The sequence below is a fragment of the Empidonax traillii genome, unplaced genomic scaffold (assembly GCF_003031625.1).
Source record: "Empidonax traillii isolate 1590-97213 ecotype Southwest subspecies unplaced genomic scaffold, ASM303162v1 scaffold159:size1039807, whole genome shotgun sequence".
In the NCBI taxonomy this organism is placed as follows: Eukaryota; Metazoa; Chordata; class Aves; order Passeriformes; family Tyrannidae; genus Empidonax; species Empidonax traillii.
Genome location: NW_020955352.1, coordinates 293,250 through 314,110, shown reverse-complemented (window position 1 = coordinate 314,110; position 20,861 = coordinate 293,250). Strand labels below are relative to the sequence as shown.

Genomic DNA, 20,861 nt, shown 5'->3' with positions numbered 1-20,861 from the left:
GGTACCCTATAGATTGTGTAAAATTTTCAGGGAAAGTAACTTCTTCCATTAGACAGTCTTTTAAACAAAACTTACATAAGGAAGTTTATACACTAGTTATAGTAAATAATAAATATGCTCTCTACTTTATAAGGAGAAATTCCTCACCCAGAAGGCCAGATTATCTCATTATGAAGAACACAGATCTGGTGCATTTTTCTTCCACACTCTATACATTCAACAAATCTGCAGAAGGAAAAAAAAAAAAGCGCAAAGGGAAGCGAAGGTTAGTAGTATAATTAATGACTTGTATATTTTGTAATGTTTTATTAGAGGACTTCTAGCATTTAGGCTTTTGAGCCTATATAACATAGAAGGTACATCTATGCTGAGAACAGCCTCCAGAATGAATTAAGAACCTGTCAGCTCAAATCAGGCAGACTATGCAGGGACACATTATTATTACCGTTTGCTTGTCTTACTGGCATTCACTGATTTCTTTAAAAGTGAAGACCTTCTAAGGACAAAATCTGTAAACTGCAAACCCTGGGGTACATTGCAGATATACTGCAGAAAGGTGGGAAGGAAGAAAACAGAAGCAATATCCAAGTCACTTCTGGAAGACTAGCAGAGATTTAAGGACAACTGAGGTAAGTGATATGGTCTACTTCCCAGATGTTGGTGAATGTAATTCCCCAAAATACCTAAGGTTGCTTCAGGTATCAAGGCAACCTGATGCCTTTTGAACATGCCTGTATACTAGTTTGAGACTTTGACTGAATAGCTGTAATCTGCACAGAGCATGTAGTATCATACTGTAAATTAGGCTTATATTCTGGTGCTAGGCTCTATCTTCACTTTAACAAACGGAAAGAAAAGTTATGAATCAAATTATTTTCTCCTTCCCACAGTCTTTGTAAAACAGAAGAATTGGTTGACTCTTATGGCCTTAGAAGGACGGTGTGGGAATAATAAACATCCTTTTTGCTCATTCAATTGAGAAAGAAATTAATGTTTGCAGAGCAGTCACACAGGTGTATAATGGAGGGACCACATAAAGTGGTTTCAAAAAACTCTCAGAAATATAAAGAAAAGCTGCTGAGTCACCATCACCTTAGCATTACAGAATTACTACAGTTCTGCTTCCACAACAGCACAGAAGAGAACTGGTTGATTCAAAATTTAACAACTTTTCCTTCTAGTACAGGCCTGTAAAATACAACAACTAGAAAAGCCATCTGCATTCATCCTTCTATCGAATTTACATGCAAGATCACAAAATGGAGTAATTTCAGCACATACATCCAGTGCTGTGTATTTCCCAAGTACAGTTGTGATGTGGTTTGGGTTCTCAGCACAGAATGCCAGATATGCTGCTTCCTGAGCAGCCCCTGCCAGCTAAAGGAGCTACATGAAATTGGAAAACATTGAAAGACAAAGCTGATTGTGAATGAATAACATATCTCTTACAAAGTAATTATAATGAAGTGAGCATCATTCAAAGTGTGACAGCAATACTCACAGTTCAGGATCCAGTGTATCATTTTTCCTTTTTGAAAACTGTTCTTTGTTTATCGTGCTATGGAGAAACAGGCAATAAAACTCAGTTTTAACGCAAGACAACAAACATTCACGCCATACCACAGCTATCCACAAACCAAGACAAAACTTGCAAGCAGATTTTTTTTAAACACTCACTGGCACTATAAGGAAAGGAGTTGTATTTTACAGTGACAGACAACTAAAGTATATGCTACTCAACTCTCTGTCGAAAACATTTTTATGGGATAATGGCTTGTATAGAACAACACTACTCCCTTATTCAGTTTTACTACAGGATGAATGTTAAAGCTTGCTGACATTCAAGTTTTGGATGGGTCTGACCAGTATTTAATAGTGAAAAGACTACTTGATACGCTCTCATACTCTGCAGGCAGAGAATTCCAATTATCTTTAATTACCGAGAGAGGTAAGTTGTCTTATTTCAGATTCCCCTAGCTCTCCTCCAACATTAACTTCAAAGGATGTGTTTCAGCTTCCAAGCCCTGCAACCCCAGCCCAGCCATTACTATATACACTATCTTTACCTTTCCTACAGCATTTTCCCAAAATTTTGTTTTAAGCTTTTTCTGGGGAGTAGGTGTCAGGAGGGTACAGCAAAATCAAAGACTGTCCCAACAGTTTGCCACCAACATGGTAAAAGGAAATTAAATCTATGCACAGATTTTTACTGCGTTCTCAACAACTGCACAACATTTCTCATAAGCAGATGGTACTGCAGCAGTGAAATATCTGTATGGCAGAAGTAGGTTGCCTGCTTCTGATTTGGATGAAAAACAACCTGATTTTGAATACAAAGTTTAATAGCATAGCCAGTGTATAAAGAAAATGGTACGTTTCACATTTCAAGCTATGTCTGTCACCTACTCGCCTGCAGGCAAGTTATTTTTCTGCAGTACAATACTTTTCACTTTTTCTCAGGGAAAAAACCATTTTCTTCTTTCCTCTCGATTGGCAGAGTTGCAATTTTAAGCACTAAGTGCTTATTTTTCACTAGTTTGGTCAGTCCAGATTTTAAAGAAAAGCACGAGTCGAGGCTTTTATGAAGAAGATATTGTCCTCCTTCTAGTAGCCTAAAAACCTGAAGCTAAACTGGCTCCCTTTGAGAAAAGGCCTGTAGGCCACGATACAGCTTCTGAATGCACAGCCCAAGCAAACACAAATAACTCACGTTTGAGGTTGTGATGGGTCATCTCCCAGAGAAACGCTCTCCCCTTGGATTTCGTTGAAGCACTTCTCACAGAAATGATACCTGTCAGCAAGAAGGCCATATTTGGGTGAACTGCTCCGTCCACACAACACAGCCCAAGTCAAGCAACGGAGCCACCAATCACAGCAGGCCAAGGAAGGGACAGGAGCAGAGAGCAGGTCATCAACGGCGACAAGGATATTCAATGATGCAGATTTATGGGCCCCACATTGAGTTTGGTTGGTTTGGTTTTTTGGTTTGGATTTTTTTGTTTGGTTTTTTTTTTTGCGCAATCAAGCCAAGTGCAGACAATGACAAGCATGAAGGAGAAATTAAAAAAATAACACACACACACAAACAAAGAAATGGGGGTTTGCAGGACAAAAACAAAAACATAGAAGCAGGACGAGACAACACAAAGCAGAAAGCCAAGGCAAAGCACAGATTAGCATTAAATCTCAAATGGGTTCACAAGCAGCAAACAATTAAAACAAATTAAACAAGAGTATTCCATTTTAGCATACCCATACCCTCTTCATTTTAATAATCCATGCCACGTACAGCAAAGAATTAAAATGAGACAGGGGGAAAGAGCAGAAGGAAGGAGGAACTGCTACTCTGACTTGTACATCAGCACAGCAGTTCTGTTGGCAGGAGGATCTGCAGGAGATCAATGGAAGAGGGACAGTCTTCCATCTTAAATGTATAAATGCTGAAAGGTCACATGATTCTCTACCAGTTGAAAGGGAAAGCTAAATATCAGATACTTCAAGAACCGTAAAATCTGTCCTCAAAATTCTTACAGACTAATGAATAGAACTGTTAAACTCTATGTTAACATTAACTACACACATAATGCTCGACATGGATATGATTCTGCCATAGCCCAGGCTGCATGTAGAACAGTCTAGCCATCACTACAGCAAGCATTAGAGAGAACGATTTCATTTGTACTTGAATAGAGATTAATTCAAGATTCTACCCTAGACCTCAAAAATGTTCTAGAACTGTGGCCTCTCTATCGCTAAGGCATGTTAATTGAGCGCACAAGACAGCTAAAAATAAAAAGAAATAAAAGAAAATTCCAACAAGTTCATTATAAAGCCACACAAACCAATACTACAGCAGCTATTAGGCTAGAACAGGTCCCAACCCTCTCTCCCGGTTTTCACCTGAGATAATGCAGAGAACAGTACTTCTGGAATTACACATTTCAGCCTATAGATATATATGTATGTGTACATAGAATATGATCTGCCAGACATGTATGCACCTGTTACAGTGCAAACATTCCCTTCTGATGTTTGAAAACACATAAAACATCTCAGATTTAAGTAATTTGGTCCATCTAGAACTTGTCCATAGACAAACATAAGGAGAAGTTGACATGATATGAAAAGCTCTGCCCCAAATATAAGTCTAAAATTACAATAACTATTATGGGATAAAATAGGAGTGAAATAAAAGCTTAAAACCCCCCAGTCACTGCTATAAACCTTTATAAAGCCTTAAAAGGTTAAGATACAACTTGTGTAGCTCTTTGGTTGCTTTCATCTGACCGGGTGCTTGAAAAAAACTACAACTCTTATAAAATATTCTTGGCTTTCAGTTAAAATCCTTAGTGTTTGTGTTTTTCTGGTTTGCTCTGGGGTTTTTGTTTGTTTGTTTAATGTGTTGGAATGAATAGAGAGCAGAAATTAAATAACTTGATGGAGGTGACGCAGTTTGGAGTTAACCAGTCCTCTGCTCTATCAGGTGCATTCTCGTGACAGGCCAGGGGATATGGCAGTGTTAAAGCATGAATCTCCCTGCTTCTCCCTGCCTCATTTCCCCAGCCAGTAGAGATGCCTAGCAAGAAACTTTCTTTTAGAAGTCAAATAAATCCTTTAATAAACCCAAAGTAAAAAAGATATTCAAAAGAGCTGCAGAAGTGACAGCACTTTACAGAGCTACTGACAGTTACTGCTGAGACAATTCCCTTTAGGAAACTTCCTAAGAAAAAGCAAGTATCAATCTGCTGAAGATCTGAATACACAGATCTTCCAGTTAAGATGTGCAATTCAAAAATAAGTTTGCTCTTCAGTGTAACCACCATGAGAAAAACAGACTTGTCAAGAATAATATGTATTATGAGTATTAGTATACTTGCTGCATAGTTTACTCATTGTTCTGCATGAAAAATATTGCTGCATAGCAGGAAGCAAAGGCAAAAGACTTGTATATATGATTTATAGGTAACCGAAGATTTAATTAACTGCAGGATAAAAATCTAGTAAAACATTGCATTTCTGTAAACAGAAGAGGAAGAGCAAAGGCTGCAGTGAACTTTGCAGAAAGAAATCGTTATTAACACACAAGGCAAACTATTCAAGAGCAGTTCCAGCAAAAGTTTTTAATCTTGAAACACAAAGGCGTACACATATAAAGAGGGTGTCTATGTAAATGCATGCACACCTGTAACAGATTGGTCGCAGCATGCACAACACCGCAGCAAGTGAGCTTTCCTTACCTGTTCTGGTAACTGTAGTAAGTGGCATCTCGAGGGATTGTGCATAGCTGTTTGCCATAGCAACACAAAGTCTGTGGCGAGAACTCCAACTGCAAAGAGGAATGTCTCGTCTTAGTACTCATTCGCATTTTCACCTGCTCTCCGTGGGAAGCAAGTGTGACCCAGGCAATGCACACTTACACCTTACTCTGTGCTCAGATCTCTTTGTACAGATACAGATCTAGGAAGTGCTAGTCATAAAAAACATTCAGTGGGCTGTTATTCTCAAGTTAGCTCTTCTCCAAAGACAAAAAGAGTATAGAAACAAGACAATGGAAATACCTAGTCTCAATATACAGTGAAATACAGCACTTGTGCAGTAATAAAAGCACATTTAATTAATTTGCAATAGCAAAAGGATTCACTCAAATCAAAATAAGGCTTCAGTTACTGACTTTTCCCCCCAAGGGCTTATATACAAATAGATGATTTAAGCACTAGACAGAAGATCCATAAACCCCTCAAAAATCAGATCACTCAAGATTGCTAAATCCTGGTAAACTTCCAGAATTTTTGACACACTATAACTGCTAACAAGTGCAACTGCCACATTTTTTCAATACAAGGAAGCAAGCAGCTGACTAAATATATTTATTTTCTTACCTTTCTTCCACAGCAATAGCCCAGGCTCTGCATAACTGGGTCAATTTCTTGCTCAAACACCTCTGCCAGTTTGGAACAGTACTTGTACACCCGGGATGTTTTGCGGTTATACAACCAGGCATTATTGAACATGAGCCAGATGTCATCTACATATTGCCATGGTTCCTGATACTGTCCTGTGTCCAGCTTTCTCTTGATAGTAGAAAGGTCCATGGGGTTCTTCACTATGTCAAAATAATCCTGCAAGAATACGCAGCATATCAAAACACTACTACGAAACTATATTGTGACATGACAGCATGTGCACTCTCAGCATATAAATCCTCTCATCAAGAAAAACTGGTTCCTCCCTGACTTGACTGTCAAACTGCTTGTGACACACACAATGCAATCTCTAAGTAATACCATATCATTCCCCAGTGCTTTCTTGTCATTACTCCTTCATTTCTCAGGCGCTGTTTTCTCATTCACTCCTGATGAAATGAAGCCACTCTAATTTTAATCAGCAAAACAAGTATTACAAAAAGTAGAAAATGGCAGTGTTTTTGCAGCCGTTGTGATCTGAAGACATACACAAAAGCATTAATAGAAAGCAACTGGTTTTAATAGACCAGACAACCTAACAAAAACAAATAACTTTATTCTGTGATAAAAGATATTATGTCTCCTCCATGTCTTTGTCCAACCCACCACCAATTACAAGGCAACTTCTCCTACAAAAGTCTTCAGAATATGACAGAAAACTTCTTAAAAACACGAGCAAATATATAAATGCCTGTTATACAGCAGATCTTGAATTTTTGCAGTGTCTGCCTTAAAAAACCTCCACATCAAAACCAAACAAAATATCTTTCAGACAAAAAATGTTGCCTGAAGCACCTATGCAGGACTTCTACACATGCATGGTTTTTTATATATACACTGAAGTTGTACGGTCAATTTGGAGACTTTAAAAGACAGATACTTGAATGATAATTATGTCTTTTCAAGACAGTTCTAAAATGAGCAGAAAATTCAACCTAAACAAAGTTTATAACTTGAAGAGTCTCTTCCTTTCCTATAACAGATATCCTTGACAGATTTTTTTTTTAAGTGGGCTTGATCAGCTTTATTTCCCACGTCTTCAGACAAGTTTTATACACGATGAGAAGCGCCTATGAAATTCAGTAATAAAAGCATTGCAACATAAAGCAACAACCATAAAAAGCCCACACAGCACTGGGGATCTCTTGGTAATCACTTCAGTGTATGGTGTATCTGCTCATTTATCAAAAGGAACACAGAACTAAACAAATTTTCCTAAGTCAAACACTGTGTATGTTCCACTGCCTAAGCCAAAACTCTCCAAACACATCATATATATATATATATATATATATCTATGGATGTTAACAAGACAGACTTAAGCTGTTCTCAAACAGGTATGTCAAAATACAGTAGCTTTGAATTAAAGCCAGGAAAGTATCTTGTTAAGGCACTCACAGGAATTCCTAGTAGTTGGGGATCCACAGGTTGTCGAAACGGAAGAGACTCTGGATCCTGCCGGTAAAGTGCCTCCAGTGTTGGCATAAGCGCCTGCCGCAACTCTTCTGGCTTGAAAACTTTGAAAAACAATACACATTAGGAAGACAGCAGAAACAGCTGGAAGGAAGAAATCTACTGGAAAACGTGAAGTCTGCGGAAAAAGACTACAGACAATGGGTTTAAGGTACTTAGCATAGCTTGTTTATCCTCTGTAACACTGACTTCTAAAGAGGATATTAAAACAATCACCTGAACACAAGGAGATCAGAGGAAGCCATTGCTAAAATGAGTAGAGATGATTTACATTCCAGATACAGCACCTCTCTGAGGCCCCAAGAAAAAACACATCTAGAAAATCTGTAATTATTTCAAATCTCTACTGTATTGACAATTTTACTAAGGCTTAGTGTCTAATTCTAAAGCCTTAAAGAATTTGCCCAAAGGCAATTATAAGCACGTTTTATTAGATATTATTGTCCAAAAGCCACAAAGGACAATCCATATAAGCCTACTAAGTAACAAAAAAAAAAAAAAGCCCAGGTTTTCCCCCACCCCACAAGATTTCTCTAGGAAGATGCAGTGAATTTCAGTCAAAACAGTGTTCCTGCTTACTTTTTTTCTTAGACTGCCCAGCTGCTGGAGAAGTCTGAGTAGCTGGAGTAGTAGGTCTTTCTTCCCCCTCTGATACTTCAGTCTTCATTTCAGGTTTCTTCTCTTCTTGCTCCATTGGGTCTGGTTTACATTCCTCCACAGCTGGTTCTACCTTAACCTGGAAAGTAGTTTGGAACCTGTCACTTAAGTCTCCTGGGAGGCCACCCATCCATGTTTCTGTCCTTTAAACCCATCTGTCATCCTGCTTACCACTTTTTCCTAAGAAATTCAAACTTGCCTACAACTTGAGCAACTGTGTTAGAAAGCATCTTTAAACACTGTAGTAGTAGCAATGATGAGCTGCTACCAAGTTTGAGCATAGACACGTGGGTAACCTTCCAGCTTTTCAGGCAGTTCTAACAAGCGTCTCGTACCAGGGCTGCCAGGATGACATTACTGGTAGCCACAGTCCCAGTTATCCTTGGTAAAAAGTTGTCAAAGCCCAGTAAAGCAGACCATCACGTACACATGGAATCATTTATGCTGGAAAAGACCTTTAAGCTTGAGTCCAATATTAACCTGGCACTGCACATCCACCACTAGGCCACATCCCTAAGTGCCACATCTACACATCTAAACACCTCCAGGAATGGTGACTCAACCACTTCCCTGGGCAGCCTGTTCCAATGCTTGATAACCCTTCCAGTGAAGAAAGTTTTCTTAATATTGAATCTAAACCTCCCTTGGCACAACTTAAAGCCGATTTCCTCTCATCCTAGTATCTGCTATTTTAACAGCTGTAGGACTGACATGAGTGTATTTTCACATTGGCATTTAGCAAAGCAAAGCCTCACAGCTGCAACCACATTACCATGGTCCTTTCCTGTGGCCACTGGCTTCTTTCAACAGAAAACATAGACCCTTATTTAGGAATAACACAACGATAATCAAAACTGCAACAGCAGGTAGCACCTAGAGTTCTCATTGAATTCTGGAAGGAATGACTTGCATGGAAACAAAGCATGTAGCAGCACTCAGTGAAGATATTCTACCCAACATCTGGTCAATCTCACCTCAGATTTCTCTTCCATTTGCAGCTCCGTTTGCTCTGGTTCCCCTTCATCTGTTTTAATCTCCATTTTAGCTTCCTGCAAGGGTGGCTGCTGCTGCTCTGGAACAGTCTGCTGAGAGTTCACTTCTGTGCTGCTGGTAGATGGGGGGTTGGATACCTGCCCATCAATGCTTACAGCTGGCTGTGAAAGCTGAGGGAACAAAACACACATTACAAATAGGTTCCTAATGAACTTATTTTTCTTCTCCTAATCCACATTTTACCTATATTACGTTTCCACCGAGTTTAAATGCACTCTAGTCCTTATATTTGCTTCCCCTCAAGAACATACTGTTGCACAACTTCAACTATAGGAAAACATGCATCAGAAACATGCACTGGAAGGCCCAGTATACAGAAAGTGACATTGTTTCCCTATGGTATACAAGCACCATGCGTATGGAGACATAACCAAAAACCTCATCCATGTTTCACATGTTTCACAGTGAAATTCAAAAGATGCACTAGAATCCTGAAAAATACTCCCTCTTTGGAAACAGATGATCTACAGACTTGTCTTGATGGAAAAACACAAAAACACATCCTATTTTGATATTAAACATGCCAGGAGCACAAAAAGAAAAAAAAACCCACAAGTGAAGATTAAACATTCTGCTTAAACATTCGCAGGGAAAGCAAAACTGAAGTATTTCCTTACAGGTGTTGTGGGGTGCTGAGGCTGCAGTGGTGCTGTTGGTGTGGGAACAGATGCAGTCGTGCTCTGCTGTGACAAGGGCTGCTGCTGTTGTTCTGCAGAAGGGGTAACTGGAACTGGAGGCTGGACTTGTGGAGGCAGCTGTGCCTGTGGAGGAGTTGGAGTTTGCCTTTGAGGGGGGTGCATAGTTTGGGCCTGTGGTCCAGGTGGCATTGCCTGAGGAGCAGGTGTCGGGGCAGTAGTGGCAGCCACTGCTGCCTGTTGTTGCTGTGATCCCAAGCCTGGGGGCGTGTGGTGAGGTGTTGGGGTTCGGCTAGGTACTGGAGAAGGAGAATTTCGGTGCATGGGAGGCTGTGGAAGAGGTGGGCAGTGAATATGGCTCCCTTGAGAACCTGGAGCCATTGCAGGAGAATTCACAGGACAGGAAGCGCTGGTCATTTGTGCCTGTGGGAAAACAGGTACATATTTGCTATGACAAATGCACATTTGCTACAGAAAAGCAAGAGAAATTAGTGTCAAATGGCTGCTTTCTCACAGTATAGTTTAAAAAAAAAAGTGACTGCTTCATTTTTAAAAACTCTTTCAAAAGCAGAAATGGTCTATTCGATTTATTTTGTCTACATAAACATAAGGCTGTTTTATAATTTAGTCCTCTCTTTTAAAGAAGTTTCAATAGAATAACTTATACTTATTGATATATTTAAAAAATGGCACACCTACACTCTCAGTTCGCAAAGCATTTCTTTCTAAAACTGCAGATTTTTACATCCTGAATATGGACAATGCACCACAGTGAAAAAACTGCATTCAAATACAATTAGTGTGCCCATGCCTCCACCCCCAAGACTAGAAACTGCATTTATCATCACAAATAAGTACAGCTGTAACTCTACCATTACGAAATTAAAAAAAAAATTGTAATGGTCAAGGAAATAAAACTGTAACTCCACAATAATCTTGCCTGCAAACTAGGAAGAAGCATCAGTGAGAAGCAAACTGACGTTCCCTACTTCTTCCTGGCCTGAAAGGTTCTTGCTGAAAAGGGAGAGGGAAAGGACAGAAAGGAAACTGCTAGACTGTAAGTTCAGATCTTTAGTAGTGACAACCCTCCTAAACCCCCAAAGTCAGCAACACATATTGGTCCTGGATAGACAAGCCTTTTTATGACTTATTCTGCCACCTCTTAATTTCTCAGGCTCTGTTGCTTCACTGTTCAGCAAGAGATGCTTAGCTACTGCATGCTGAGTCACAATTTCTTCTTTGCTCCATAAAAACAAACCTAAAACAATTCCTCTGTAACAGAGATAAGCCTGAGAACAACTCCATGTTTCACCCTTGCCATTCCCAGTGCTACATCAGGAAAATGCAGAGTCTCAATAAATGAATTCAGTTCACTATAATTCCAAATGGCTCTTGAAAAAACAAGTTGTTCTCCAATACTACAAACTGAACAAACGTAACCAGTATATGACAAAGCCCACTGACACCGCTTCCAGAAATCAGAAACTTACTTGAGAGACTGGTGTCTGATTGCCAGGCTGAGTCATAGGCATGCTTGCTGCGTTCATTCCCGGAGAAGAAGAAGGGAACTGGGTCTGTTGTAGAAACTGATTCTGACCAGAAGGCTGGCCAACTCCTGGTTGCTGCATACGTGAAGGAAATCCCATCTGTTGGAAAAGAAAGGCACTCATTTCTCACAATGTGCGTATACCTCCATAACGTTACAAAAAAACCCCAAAACCCAAACATTTATCCCGTTGCAGAAGTTAATGCTCGCCACTTATCTTTAGGGTACAATATGTAAAGCCTGCTTATAGTTCCTCTCAAAAGACAGAAATTATGATGATTTCTCTTATAAGCTAAGTAAAAGGTTATTGATTTCAAAATGGGACTGCAACTTAAGGTTTTTGTTCCTTGTTTTAAGGAGGCAGCAAAAAGTCACATCAACTTAATTTTTAGGCAATTTTTACTACAAGGATCTAAAAGTTTTTCATAAATCAGAAGGATCTTTGAGAAGAGATGCAAAAGGCAGAAACCAAAGGGCCAAGAGAATGAAGTGATCCTTGATATATTTTTAAATTTCTTTTGTTTTTTTGAAGGAAGCCACAGCCTAGAGGAGCAAACCTGCGAGCTCAACACCCTGGAGGGAAGGCACACTGACCTGGTTCATGGCCCCAGCCTGACTTAGCTGTCCAGGGTGCTGAAGAGGAGGGGTTTGCCGGGGTCCCATCGGTGACAGCTGCATGTTCATCTGGCCAAACTGATTCATTCCTGCGAGTTTGTGCAAAGAAACACTTATAAACGAAGGCCTGAATTCTCCTTTGGGCACCATGCAACATTTGGAGAAGAAATGTTGTTCATTTCTTCCTAATTTTGCTTTCTAGCAACCACTTTTCAAGCATATATTGCCTTCTATCTAATTACATGAAATAATTTTAAATATAGTGTCCAAGCTACCATATTCCTTCAGAATACAGAAGAGTTTTTTCCCCTTGAATGACTTATTTCTGAAACTTGTAAGTTAGAAAACTACTGGAATACACAACAAATAATGAAAAGTGTCACACCTACTGTTGAAGATGAACTTTCTACTGAAAGTTGCACTATCTTAACAAGATATTAGATATTCACTTATTGAATCTCAAACTGTATCTTGACTTCCTCATGTACTTTACATGTTGGCTATAACACATCTTGAATGTATTACAAAGGTTCTGCCCTTTTCTCAAGAGCAATAATTCTCACCACATTCTTTCTGCCACCAACATGTCCTCACCTGAGATGGCTGGGCTCACTATGTTTGACAGACCCCACCACCCCATGTACACACGATCACAAGTTCCAAAAGCTCTTTGTTTAACTAAGCAAGCAGCTAAAGTTCACAAGATCATGAAATGCTATTAGTGTTTTATATATATAATATAGTTATGTAAGTATTATACAAGACATGGAAAAATTGGACATGAAACAAGGTCTATGACACTTCAGCAAGAGCTGCCCAATTCCAAGAGTCCTTCACAAATCACAGCAGCCAACTTTCTTCAAATATTTACCTGGCTGTGCCTGCATGCGATTCATCATCTGGTTTGGCACATTGGCACGTATCAGAGTTGGATCAGGAAGGGGACCATCTGCAAAAAAAGATATTGAAATAAACATTTCATTGATAGAAATATCCTCCGACTTAGCTTTCAGAAACCGAGGACAAATTTGAAGTATGTTTTCAAGGTACAACAATGACAATGTTCACAAACATTCCAGGTTGCAAGAACTTCCACAGACCACTGTACAAGCACTAACTAAACTTTGAAAGGCATAAATACATACGTACTCCATTCTCTGTTTAGCAACAATGATAATAGCGATGATCATTCTGAACACCATACAGCTAAATATTTATGAAAATATATTTCTCCGATAGCAACTGAAGTTATCTTTAAATCAATTAATTCTAGAGGTGAATCTAATGAGACTGAAGTTCTACAACATTAAGGATGCAATTTAATCTTCACTCCCTCCATCCTCAAAGTAAGCATAAAGGTTTACAGTATTTCAATCTGTTTGAAACACTAAATGCTTTTAGATCATTTATGGTCGTGAATCAACACATAAGCAAAGCAAATACTTTGCAAATACTTGTGAATAAAGAGGAGAAAGTTGTTTAACTTTAAGCAAGTCAGGTATCCATGAATGGCTAAATGTCACCAGTCCACTGAAATGACAGCACAGGATTTCCCTGCACCAGGTAGTCAATAACCCAACTGTTCTTACTTGCAGACATTCCTGGCTGTGGCTGTCCCATATTGGGCCCTTGATTCATGGGAGCCTGTGGCATGCCTGGAGCATTTGGGATCATGTTTTGCTTCTGCAACCTGGTTCTTCGTTTCTCCTCCAATTCCTTCTGAATCTTGTAGATCTTCTCTGCTAGCAAATGATAGTATTCGGCCTGTTGGGGAGAAATACACATCAGAAAGGGAGATGACACGTACATTAAGAAAAGGCAACAAACAGGTCCCGGTGATTCCAAATTGCAAAGCAGCCTTACACGCACACACATTTCAGTTTGGGGGAGGCCTCTCTCCTTGCAGGGGCTGTCAGAGAGGAGGGCAGAAGGGGCACTGCTCAGAGCACTGCTCTCTACTATCAGGCCAACACCAGACATTTCTCTTCTGGTGTCCAACAGTTCTCTGGGACAATCACAGTGAACAGCTTCAATACTGCCTTCAGGGGACCCTAAGAAGTCTCAGTCACAGCACACCCTGACTCCTGGCACACCCAGGCAGTAGCCTGCAGCTGATTGGTTCCTAGATCCCATCTAGCAACACCTAAACACAAGCTTTCTCAGCCTGGGAGTCTCCTCTGTGCTTTCACTCCTGTTCCTCCTCAATGCCTATGGGATCAAGGCAGAGATCCACACGACTAGACGATGGGGTGGCACCTTACCCTGCTGTTTGCCGATTCGTACATATCTCCTTCCACTTTCCGTGCATATGCCACCAGATTCTCCATACGCCGATCCTTCAGTGCTGCAGGGTCAGGAGTAGGAAATATGGCTTGGACTCTGAGGGAGGAGAAAAAAAATATTTTAAAAATGCATGCAAGTGATTAGGATGCCCCCACACCAACACTAACCCCAGTGGTTTGAACACAAAGTATCAAATCTTCTGACAGACTGTAGCACTGCTACTACTCCCAGGGGACACTGCCCCTATGAAAATGGCTTGAGGACAGAGTGGGAAACTTCCAGTACAACAGCTCCAAACTAGCAGATGCAGCTCTGTCTTCTGGGCTTTCGCATTCCGTTCTCATGCATCCTGACGAAATTCACTCCCCGGCCCTCTAGTTTTGCAAGTCAGGTTTCCTTTTGCCCCCCAAATACACCTCAGGGGCAGCAACTCACCTAACAAAAGACTGTTTTGGCGTTAACTACTCACAGTTTATGAACAAGGTGGTTTCGGAGATCCTGAGTAATGTCTTCATGCCACTGCTTTCGAATTCCAGTATTGGATGGTTGAGCTGTTGGCATAGCTCCCAAACTGGCAACATTGGCGCTTTCAGTCATCATGGGGCTTCAAAAACAGAGCAAGAATTGAGGGCAAAAGTCTAGCCCAAGCTTAGTCATCTTACAGTCACAGCCTCTTTTAGAATAATGTTAGGACAAAGTGCTAGTTCAGCCATTCCCTAATCAATGGACAAACTCTGCAGAAATAGCTGCACAGACACCAAAACAACGCCACGAAAGAGTACAAGCTGTTCTACCCAAGGATTTGGAAAACTGTAACAAAAGCTACAAAATCCAAAGGGAGAGATAGTCATCAATGGCATTTACCCCACTGTTTATGCAAGAAGTGCCATGAGATCAAAATAAAATCACTGGGGTACAAAGAATTCAACTTACTTTTGAGAATTCATGGTTGAATGCAACATTGAGTCAGGCAGCAAATTAGGGGGTTGAACCCCTACTCCTCCATTCACTCCCATTGGATTAGCACCTAGAAAACAAAAAAATACAGATTAAATGAAGCACCCATTTACTGTGCAAAATCAGTAATTGCTCAGCAATAAGAAGGGTCTAGATTTTCAAGTACTTGGACTTTTGTGAAGGAATTTATTTACCTGTTGCTCTCTTTAACCTCTTTCTCTTACAAACATATAAAAAGTCTGAGGCACAACACTGGTGACCTCTAAGTGAAGTATTAACCACAGTAATTCGCTGCCCATCTTCCTGAACTTCTCAACAAACAAGAGATTTCAATTTGCTGCAAGCATTATATCCCAGAGTCCTATCTGCGAGTCTTTAATTAAAGATTTAGCATTACTGACTACTTCTGCACTTTTGTTTAGAAGCAGTAGGTTTTTTTGTCATTCAGGGGCTTAGGATGTATAGTCACAAAGGCTTCAAGAACTTAAAACATCAGTTACCACCTACACGTGACAAGGTTCCCCTCTCTCCTGCTCCATACTTAATGATCCTACAACTAACTCCAATGTTTGCTAGAATGAAAATCTGACAATCCTTTGCAGGAAAAACCTCTACTAATTTCTTATGTAACAAAATCTGATTTTCTGAATCACACCAGATCTTAATCACCATAAAAAAATGCCTGTTCTCTTCACGCACTATAGTTAAGTCTCAAATAGCACAGAAAAATGCAGCATATTTGTGTTTGGATCTTCCAAACAGGTCACTTTTTGAAGCTGCGAGTAGCATGAAAGCCATTACCAGGATTCACATGTATTTAGGACATCTGAATCCTACAGAATCTGTATTTCAAGCCAAATTACACACTGCATATGTGAGAAATCCACTGAAATTAAGTATATCAAGCCTAATACACACCTCTAACATCACAACCAAGTACTTCATAGAATTTTTATATGGCTGCCTCCAAGTCTCCCTTCCCTTAGTCCCTTTCTTCACCTTCCCAAACCCACTGTGCCCTCTGAGAGCATGCTGGTATGCAAGACAACTCTCAACCTTTACCTTAACTCTCCCTTTTCAACTGCCAACACCCACCGTTTGTTTGAGTCACTTAGAACTGCATCTTTTCACACTCCAGTCCTCATCAAATCCTGTTGTTTCTCCCAAAGAACTTCACTCTCTGAGAGCTTTTTGCAATCACAGTTCATTGGATTTTCTAAACAGTTCTACAGGGAATACCTGCTAAGACTGCACAGAACTGGCTATAAATAATTACATGCATAAAAAAATTGGAACCATTTTGCTGCAGAAAAATGAATGACATTCCTTGCAACCTTTGAGGACCCTCACTGTAACATATTCGAGCTTCTAGAAATTCACCTCTTTGTAAAACACTCTTAATGCTCAGTAGAAAATCATATTATTTTAATTGAACTGTTTTAAGACTAAGCTCTCAGGACCTTTCCCCTCCCTTCCTTTTTTAAAAAAGGCTTTACACACTGGAAGGCAAAGTTTTAGCAGTACACAAGTCACACGCAACCTACGAGGGCCAGTCATTTCGTTAACAGATCTACTCCACCCGACAGCCTTTTCCTGAGTAACTCAGGAGAAGCATTCCCTTTGGTGTAGAAACACACACCAAAATGCAGCCTGCAACCAACTGCTTCTTTCCTCTGCAATCTCTCATTTCATACACAAGCTTGTCATGGGACACATAGGCAGGATTGCTGCAAAGCTATACAAGTCTGTGATAAATCACTGTGAGCTCATCTTTCCTCTTTTCCGTTAAAACAGCCACATCTAACTTATGCAATTCAAGCAAATAGCGAGGGGTGAGGAAAAAAAATCCTGTGATGTAATCTCAAACTATCAAACTTAGATTTGATGGTTAAAGGTGGCTTTGTTTGACACCAGTGATAGCCAGGTTCCAATTAACTGCACTTCAAATTAAAATTCTTATCCATTTTTTTTAAATGCTGCAATAAGGCATCCAGACAGTTTACAGTTACGTGAAACCACGTGACAGGATTCAGGGAGAATGCCAGTTATCTCCTATTTTTCATTTTTAAAACAAATATTACATATCTGAGATACAAATGCAAAAGCTGCATTCCGAGTGACAAGACAGTACACTTGAATACTGGCATTCCAATGCATGCATATGCAATTAAAAACTCCCCAATAGCCTGAAACTTGCATTATTGTGCAATTATAAAGCTACACACAAAAAAAAAAAAAGCCTTGGAAAATTGGTTCAGAAAAAAATAGAATTTATCCAAAGAAACTATTTTTCCCAGAGAATTTGTTTTCCAGGTGAAGGTACCTGGCCCTCTGAACATTCCTGTTCCACTGAGTAGCTTACTATGTGAAGTGTAAAATATTGCAAAAGCCATACCTTTTGTAAATTAGCTAGCAGTACTAAACTAGTATGTTAAGGACATTTGCATTAGATGTAGCATGGGAAAGTTGCCTGTAGTTTGCATTTTAACACTAACAGATAAACTTACTCATAGGATTCATAGGGCGCAGACCCTGGGGTGACTGTCCCTGTTGCTGATTCTTCACTTGAGCCTGGGGCTGCGTCTGCATCTGGTTCCCTTGATAGGTCAGTCCGAGGGCTGCGTAGGCTCTCTCGATGGAGCTGGGGTCTATCTGACTGGTAGTGTTTATGCTGGGCGTTGTCTGCTGCCCCACGCCCACGGAGCCGGTATTTGCAAGTCCGACTGCAGCTCCGCCCAGCAGCGCTGGAAGAGACACACCAAGTCAGTAAGGACAGCAGAGGGTAGCCAAAGAGGTCCACCAGCACAGGGAAACACAAAGAGCACACTGGCCGCTCAGAACCAAAACATCTGCTTCTAAAAGCACGCAGTGAATGGGCTAGGCCTGGAAAACCTGGCCCATGAAACAGGGAGACAAGTTTTGACACAACCAACCAATCCAAAAACATGCTGTTTTCCCTTTGAGCTGCACAGAGGAAATCCCACTCTTAAGTATTTAGGACACATCTGTTTGCTTCAAACTGGAAACAGAGGCACACCATGTCAGAGAGACTACAGGCAGAAGAGTACATACAGCTCCCCAGCAGCCATTGCAATGCCTCTTTTTTTTTTAATTCTCTTTAACCAAGAAATATCTCGGCTCACATATGGTCATGAGAAGAGCCCACAGGAACATTAAAAAAAAAAAAAAAGGAGAAAGAAAAACCACACAGGTAACACAATGGCAAAAATCTTGCCAAACTTTTTGGCAGGGAATCCAAGGGGACACAAGGAAAAGAGGCAAACAAAGAATGAAGACAGAACCAAATATCAGGGCTGAAATGACAAAATGTGCGTGTGTGCACACATCTGTCTCCAGAAACCGTCCAGCTGGAAGAAGAGCTAGCAAAGGGCCAATCATTTGGTTGAGAAAGCTATGACTTGTCCATCCTTACCACTCCTCTGCTAGAAGAATCCAATAAAGTTAGAAAACCTTCAAAAATACTAGCTATCAGAGCCAGAAAACTACTCTGGAACTAAAACAAGAGGAAAATTTTACATTACATGTTCCCAGGTTTGAGAGCATCACCACTACCACATGGGTGCAAGGAAGTTTAGGTCCCAACAAGCATTTTACAGTTTATTCAATACACAGAACTCCTCAGTAGACTTACATTGCTGATTTCTTTTGTCCCCAGCATTTTTGAGAGGCAAACATACAGGACAGTCATGTCTTGTACAATTCTTCCAGTGCGAGATGATTTGTCGGGAAGACGCGCAATGTGCCACTGAGAAAGAGAGGGAATGAAAAACTTTTAGAAGCTACTGCCAGTATCTCCACATGGTCAACACAAACTGGGTAGGAAGCAACATTTTCTCTCAGGGCACACATCTGTATCAACACAGGTCAGTAAAGTATTACTTGAAATAGTTCAGCACTAACTAGCTCTGAAAATGTAGTTAGATTTTTTCAATACTAATGGCTCAACTAAAGTTTACTTGAAAGCCCAATGTGATACACCCAAGTCTATTCCTCCCTGGCTTAAAGGGCAATGCCGTATAGCTCAGGCATCAGACTGTACCATGCAACTGAGATGTCAAAAGTCGGCACGACCCAGATAAGCCTAGGTTACCAAAAAGGTAGCCTACATTTTAGTTAGCTCCTAGAACAGAGAGGTTGCCAGTGCCAGAAGCAGGCAAATTCATGGCTAGTTATTGCTCAAGATTCATCTCTTCAGCTTAAGGGAGACAGGTAGACTCCTACTTGCAGATCCTCCTTTAAAAGAGGACAGGTAAGACAACAAAATTCTACTTCCCAAGCCACCCACTAGTTCAACTCTTTCTTGGAGTCCTTTTCCTCCTTCAAATGTTGACCCTATCTACATAACCACTCCTCCACTTACCCTGGCAAGATTTGCCAGCCTGACAGTGTGTCATGTGGTTCAAGACATTCTTCATGGTTCGGCAATGAGGGAGGTTGCACTGTCGCACCTCGCCGTTGGCCTGTTCTCGACGCTGACACTTGTGAGCGTGTAAGAGGAGAACTAGTTGCTGCTGAATGAGTTTGCGTTTTTCTGGATCTGCTGTTGGCGCTCCAGACCCCATTCCTTGAGAAGCTGCTGGCCCCATCCCAGCTTGCTGAACCTGGGGAGCCTGCTGCTGGCCCTGGAGAAGGTAGAAAAGAAATGCCCAGAAATAAATCTATTTTTGAAAATAATTCATTTAGTAAGCAAACAGCAACACAAGAAAGAGTCCAAGAAGAGAAGCAATGACTACATTCTGTGATTATGGAAATAGCCCACCTATCTGTAGTTCTGGAGGACTCATTAAATATACTCCTTAGCAACAGTGCTGGCAATTCTCTTGCCAGCCAACATTTCCTTCCCATATCGTTCTATTAGTCCTAGCCCTGGCCTTATCAATAGCCAGCAGAACTTTGCCTGTGCTCACAGGTTAATTTGCAGTGCTAGATCAACCAGAAAATATTAACAGCTCTTTGATCTCAAATCTCCTTCTCATTTTGGAGGCTAAAAAGTTGCACCACAATTACTGCATTAATGGAAGAAAGTACATTTTAGAGTGAATAGCTTTCCTCTATTGCACTAAAAAGTGTCTTGATTTGACTGTTCCTAGAAAAGGAGAATGAAAGGGAAGCTCTGGGAACCTTTTAACCTTTTCCTGTTGTCAAACTTGCACACAGGCATTCAAAACAAGCATCTCCTAGTTTCTGCTAGAGATAAAGCACAACCTCACGATAATACACACCACAGAACTAACGTCAGGTATGGTAACATCTGGTATGCCTTCTCTGCTTCTGCTTATTTCATTAGAACACTTTGTATTTCTTCCAGGTCACATTTGAGGAGTACTCAGCAATGAAGAAAGGCTTGTACCATTTCAATTCAACAGACTTCAATGTCTAACAGATTCTTCCCAGAGGTTTTAGAGGATATTTCCAGAAACATCCAGATCTTCAGACATCATCTACCTGTATTCCTAAAACCCAGTTCTCCTGCAGCTCTCAAGTACTAGTATTAACCTTTCATTCTACAATGAGACTTCACCAATTAGTCAGGCCCTCAGGGTTTGTGTATGTTCCAGTATGACCATAACTGCCTTGTTCGCAGCCTGTTGTTCTAAACAACAGCTGAGATAGCAGCAACTTTTCATTCCTGGGTTCAGCTGGGTACCAGTTCAGCTT

The 20,861-nt window shown here is 40.5% G+C and overlaps 1 protein-coding gene across 1 annotated transcript in view; it reads right to left on the bottom strand.

Annotated features, from left to right (window-relative positions):
• Nucleotides 1-20,861, bottom strand: part of EP300 (E1A binding protein p300) — a 59,585-nt gene that overhangs the window by 13,467 nt on the left and 25,257 nt on the right. Inside the window, exons 4-22 of the mRNA XM_027885011.1 lie at nucleotides 19,564-19,825; nucleotides 18,835-18,948; nucleotides 17,690-17,926; nucleotides 15,159-15,252; nucleotides 14,695-14,829; nucleotides 14,204-14,321; nucleotides 13,532-13,706; nucleotides 12,814-12,891; nucleotides 11,922-12,031; nucleotides 11,272-11,427; nucleotides 9,764-10,204; nucleotides 9,068-9,256; nucleotides 8,016-8,172; nucleotides 7,362-7,480; nucleotides 5,880-6,119; nucleotides 5,238-5,326; nucleotides 2,711-2,791; nucleotides 1,502-1,558; nucleotides 148-225 (exon numbers count right to left, since the gene is read on the bottom strand). Coding sequence (XP_027740812.1) covers nucleotides 148-225; nucleotides 1,502-1,558; nucleotides 2,711-2,791; nucleotides 5,238-5,326; nucleotides 5,880-6,119; nucleotides 7,362-7,480; nucleotides 8,016-8,172; nucleotides 9,068-9,256; nucleotides 9,764-10,204; nucleotides 11,272-11,427; nucleotides 11,922-12,031; nucleotides 12,814-12,891; nucleotides 13,532-13,706; nucleotides 14,204-14,321; nucleotides 14,695-14,829; nucleotides 15,159-15,252; nucleotides 17,690-17,926; nucleotides 18,835-18,948; nucleotides 19,564-19,825 — 2,930 coding nt within the window. The remainder of the gene's footprint in view (nucleotides 1-147; nucleotides 226-1,501; nucleotides 1,559-2,710; nucleotides 2,792-5,237; nucleotides 5,327-5,879; nucleotides 6,120-7,361; nucleotides 7,481-8,015; nucleotides 8,173-9,067; nucleotides 9,257-9,763; nucleotides 10,205-11,271; nucleotides 11,428-11,921; nucleotides 12,032-12,813; nucleotides 12,892-13,531; nucleotides 13,707-14,203; nucleotides 14,322-14,694; nucleotides 14,830-15,158; nucleotides 15,253-17,689; nucleotides 17,927-18,834; nucleotides 18,949-19,563; nucleotides 19,826-20,861) is intronic.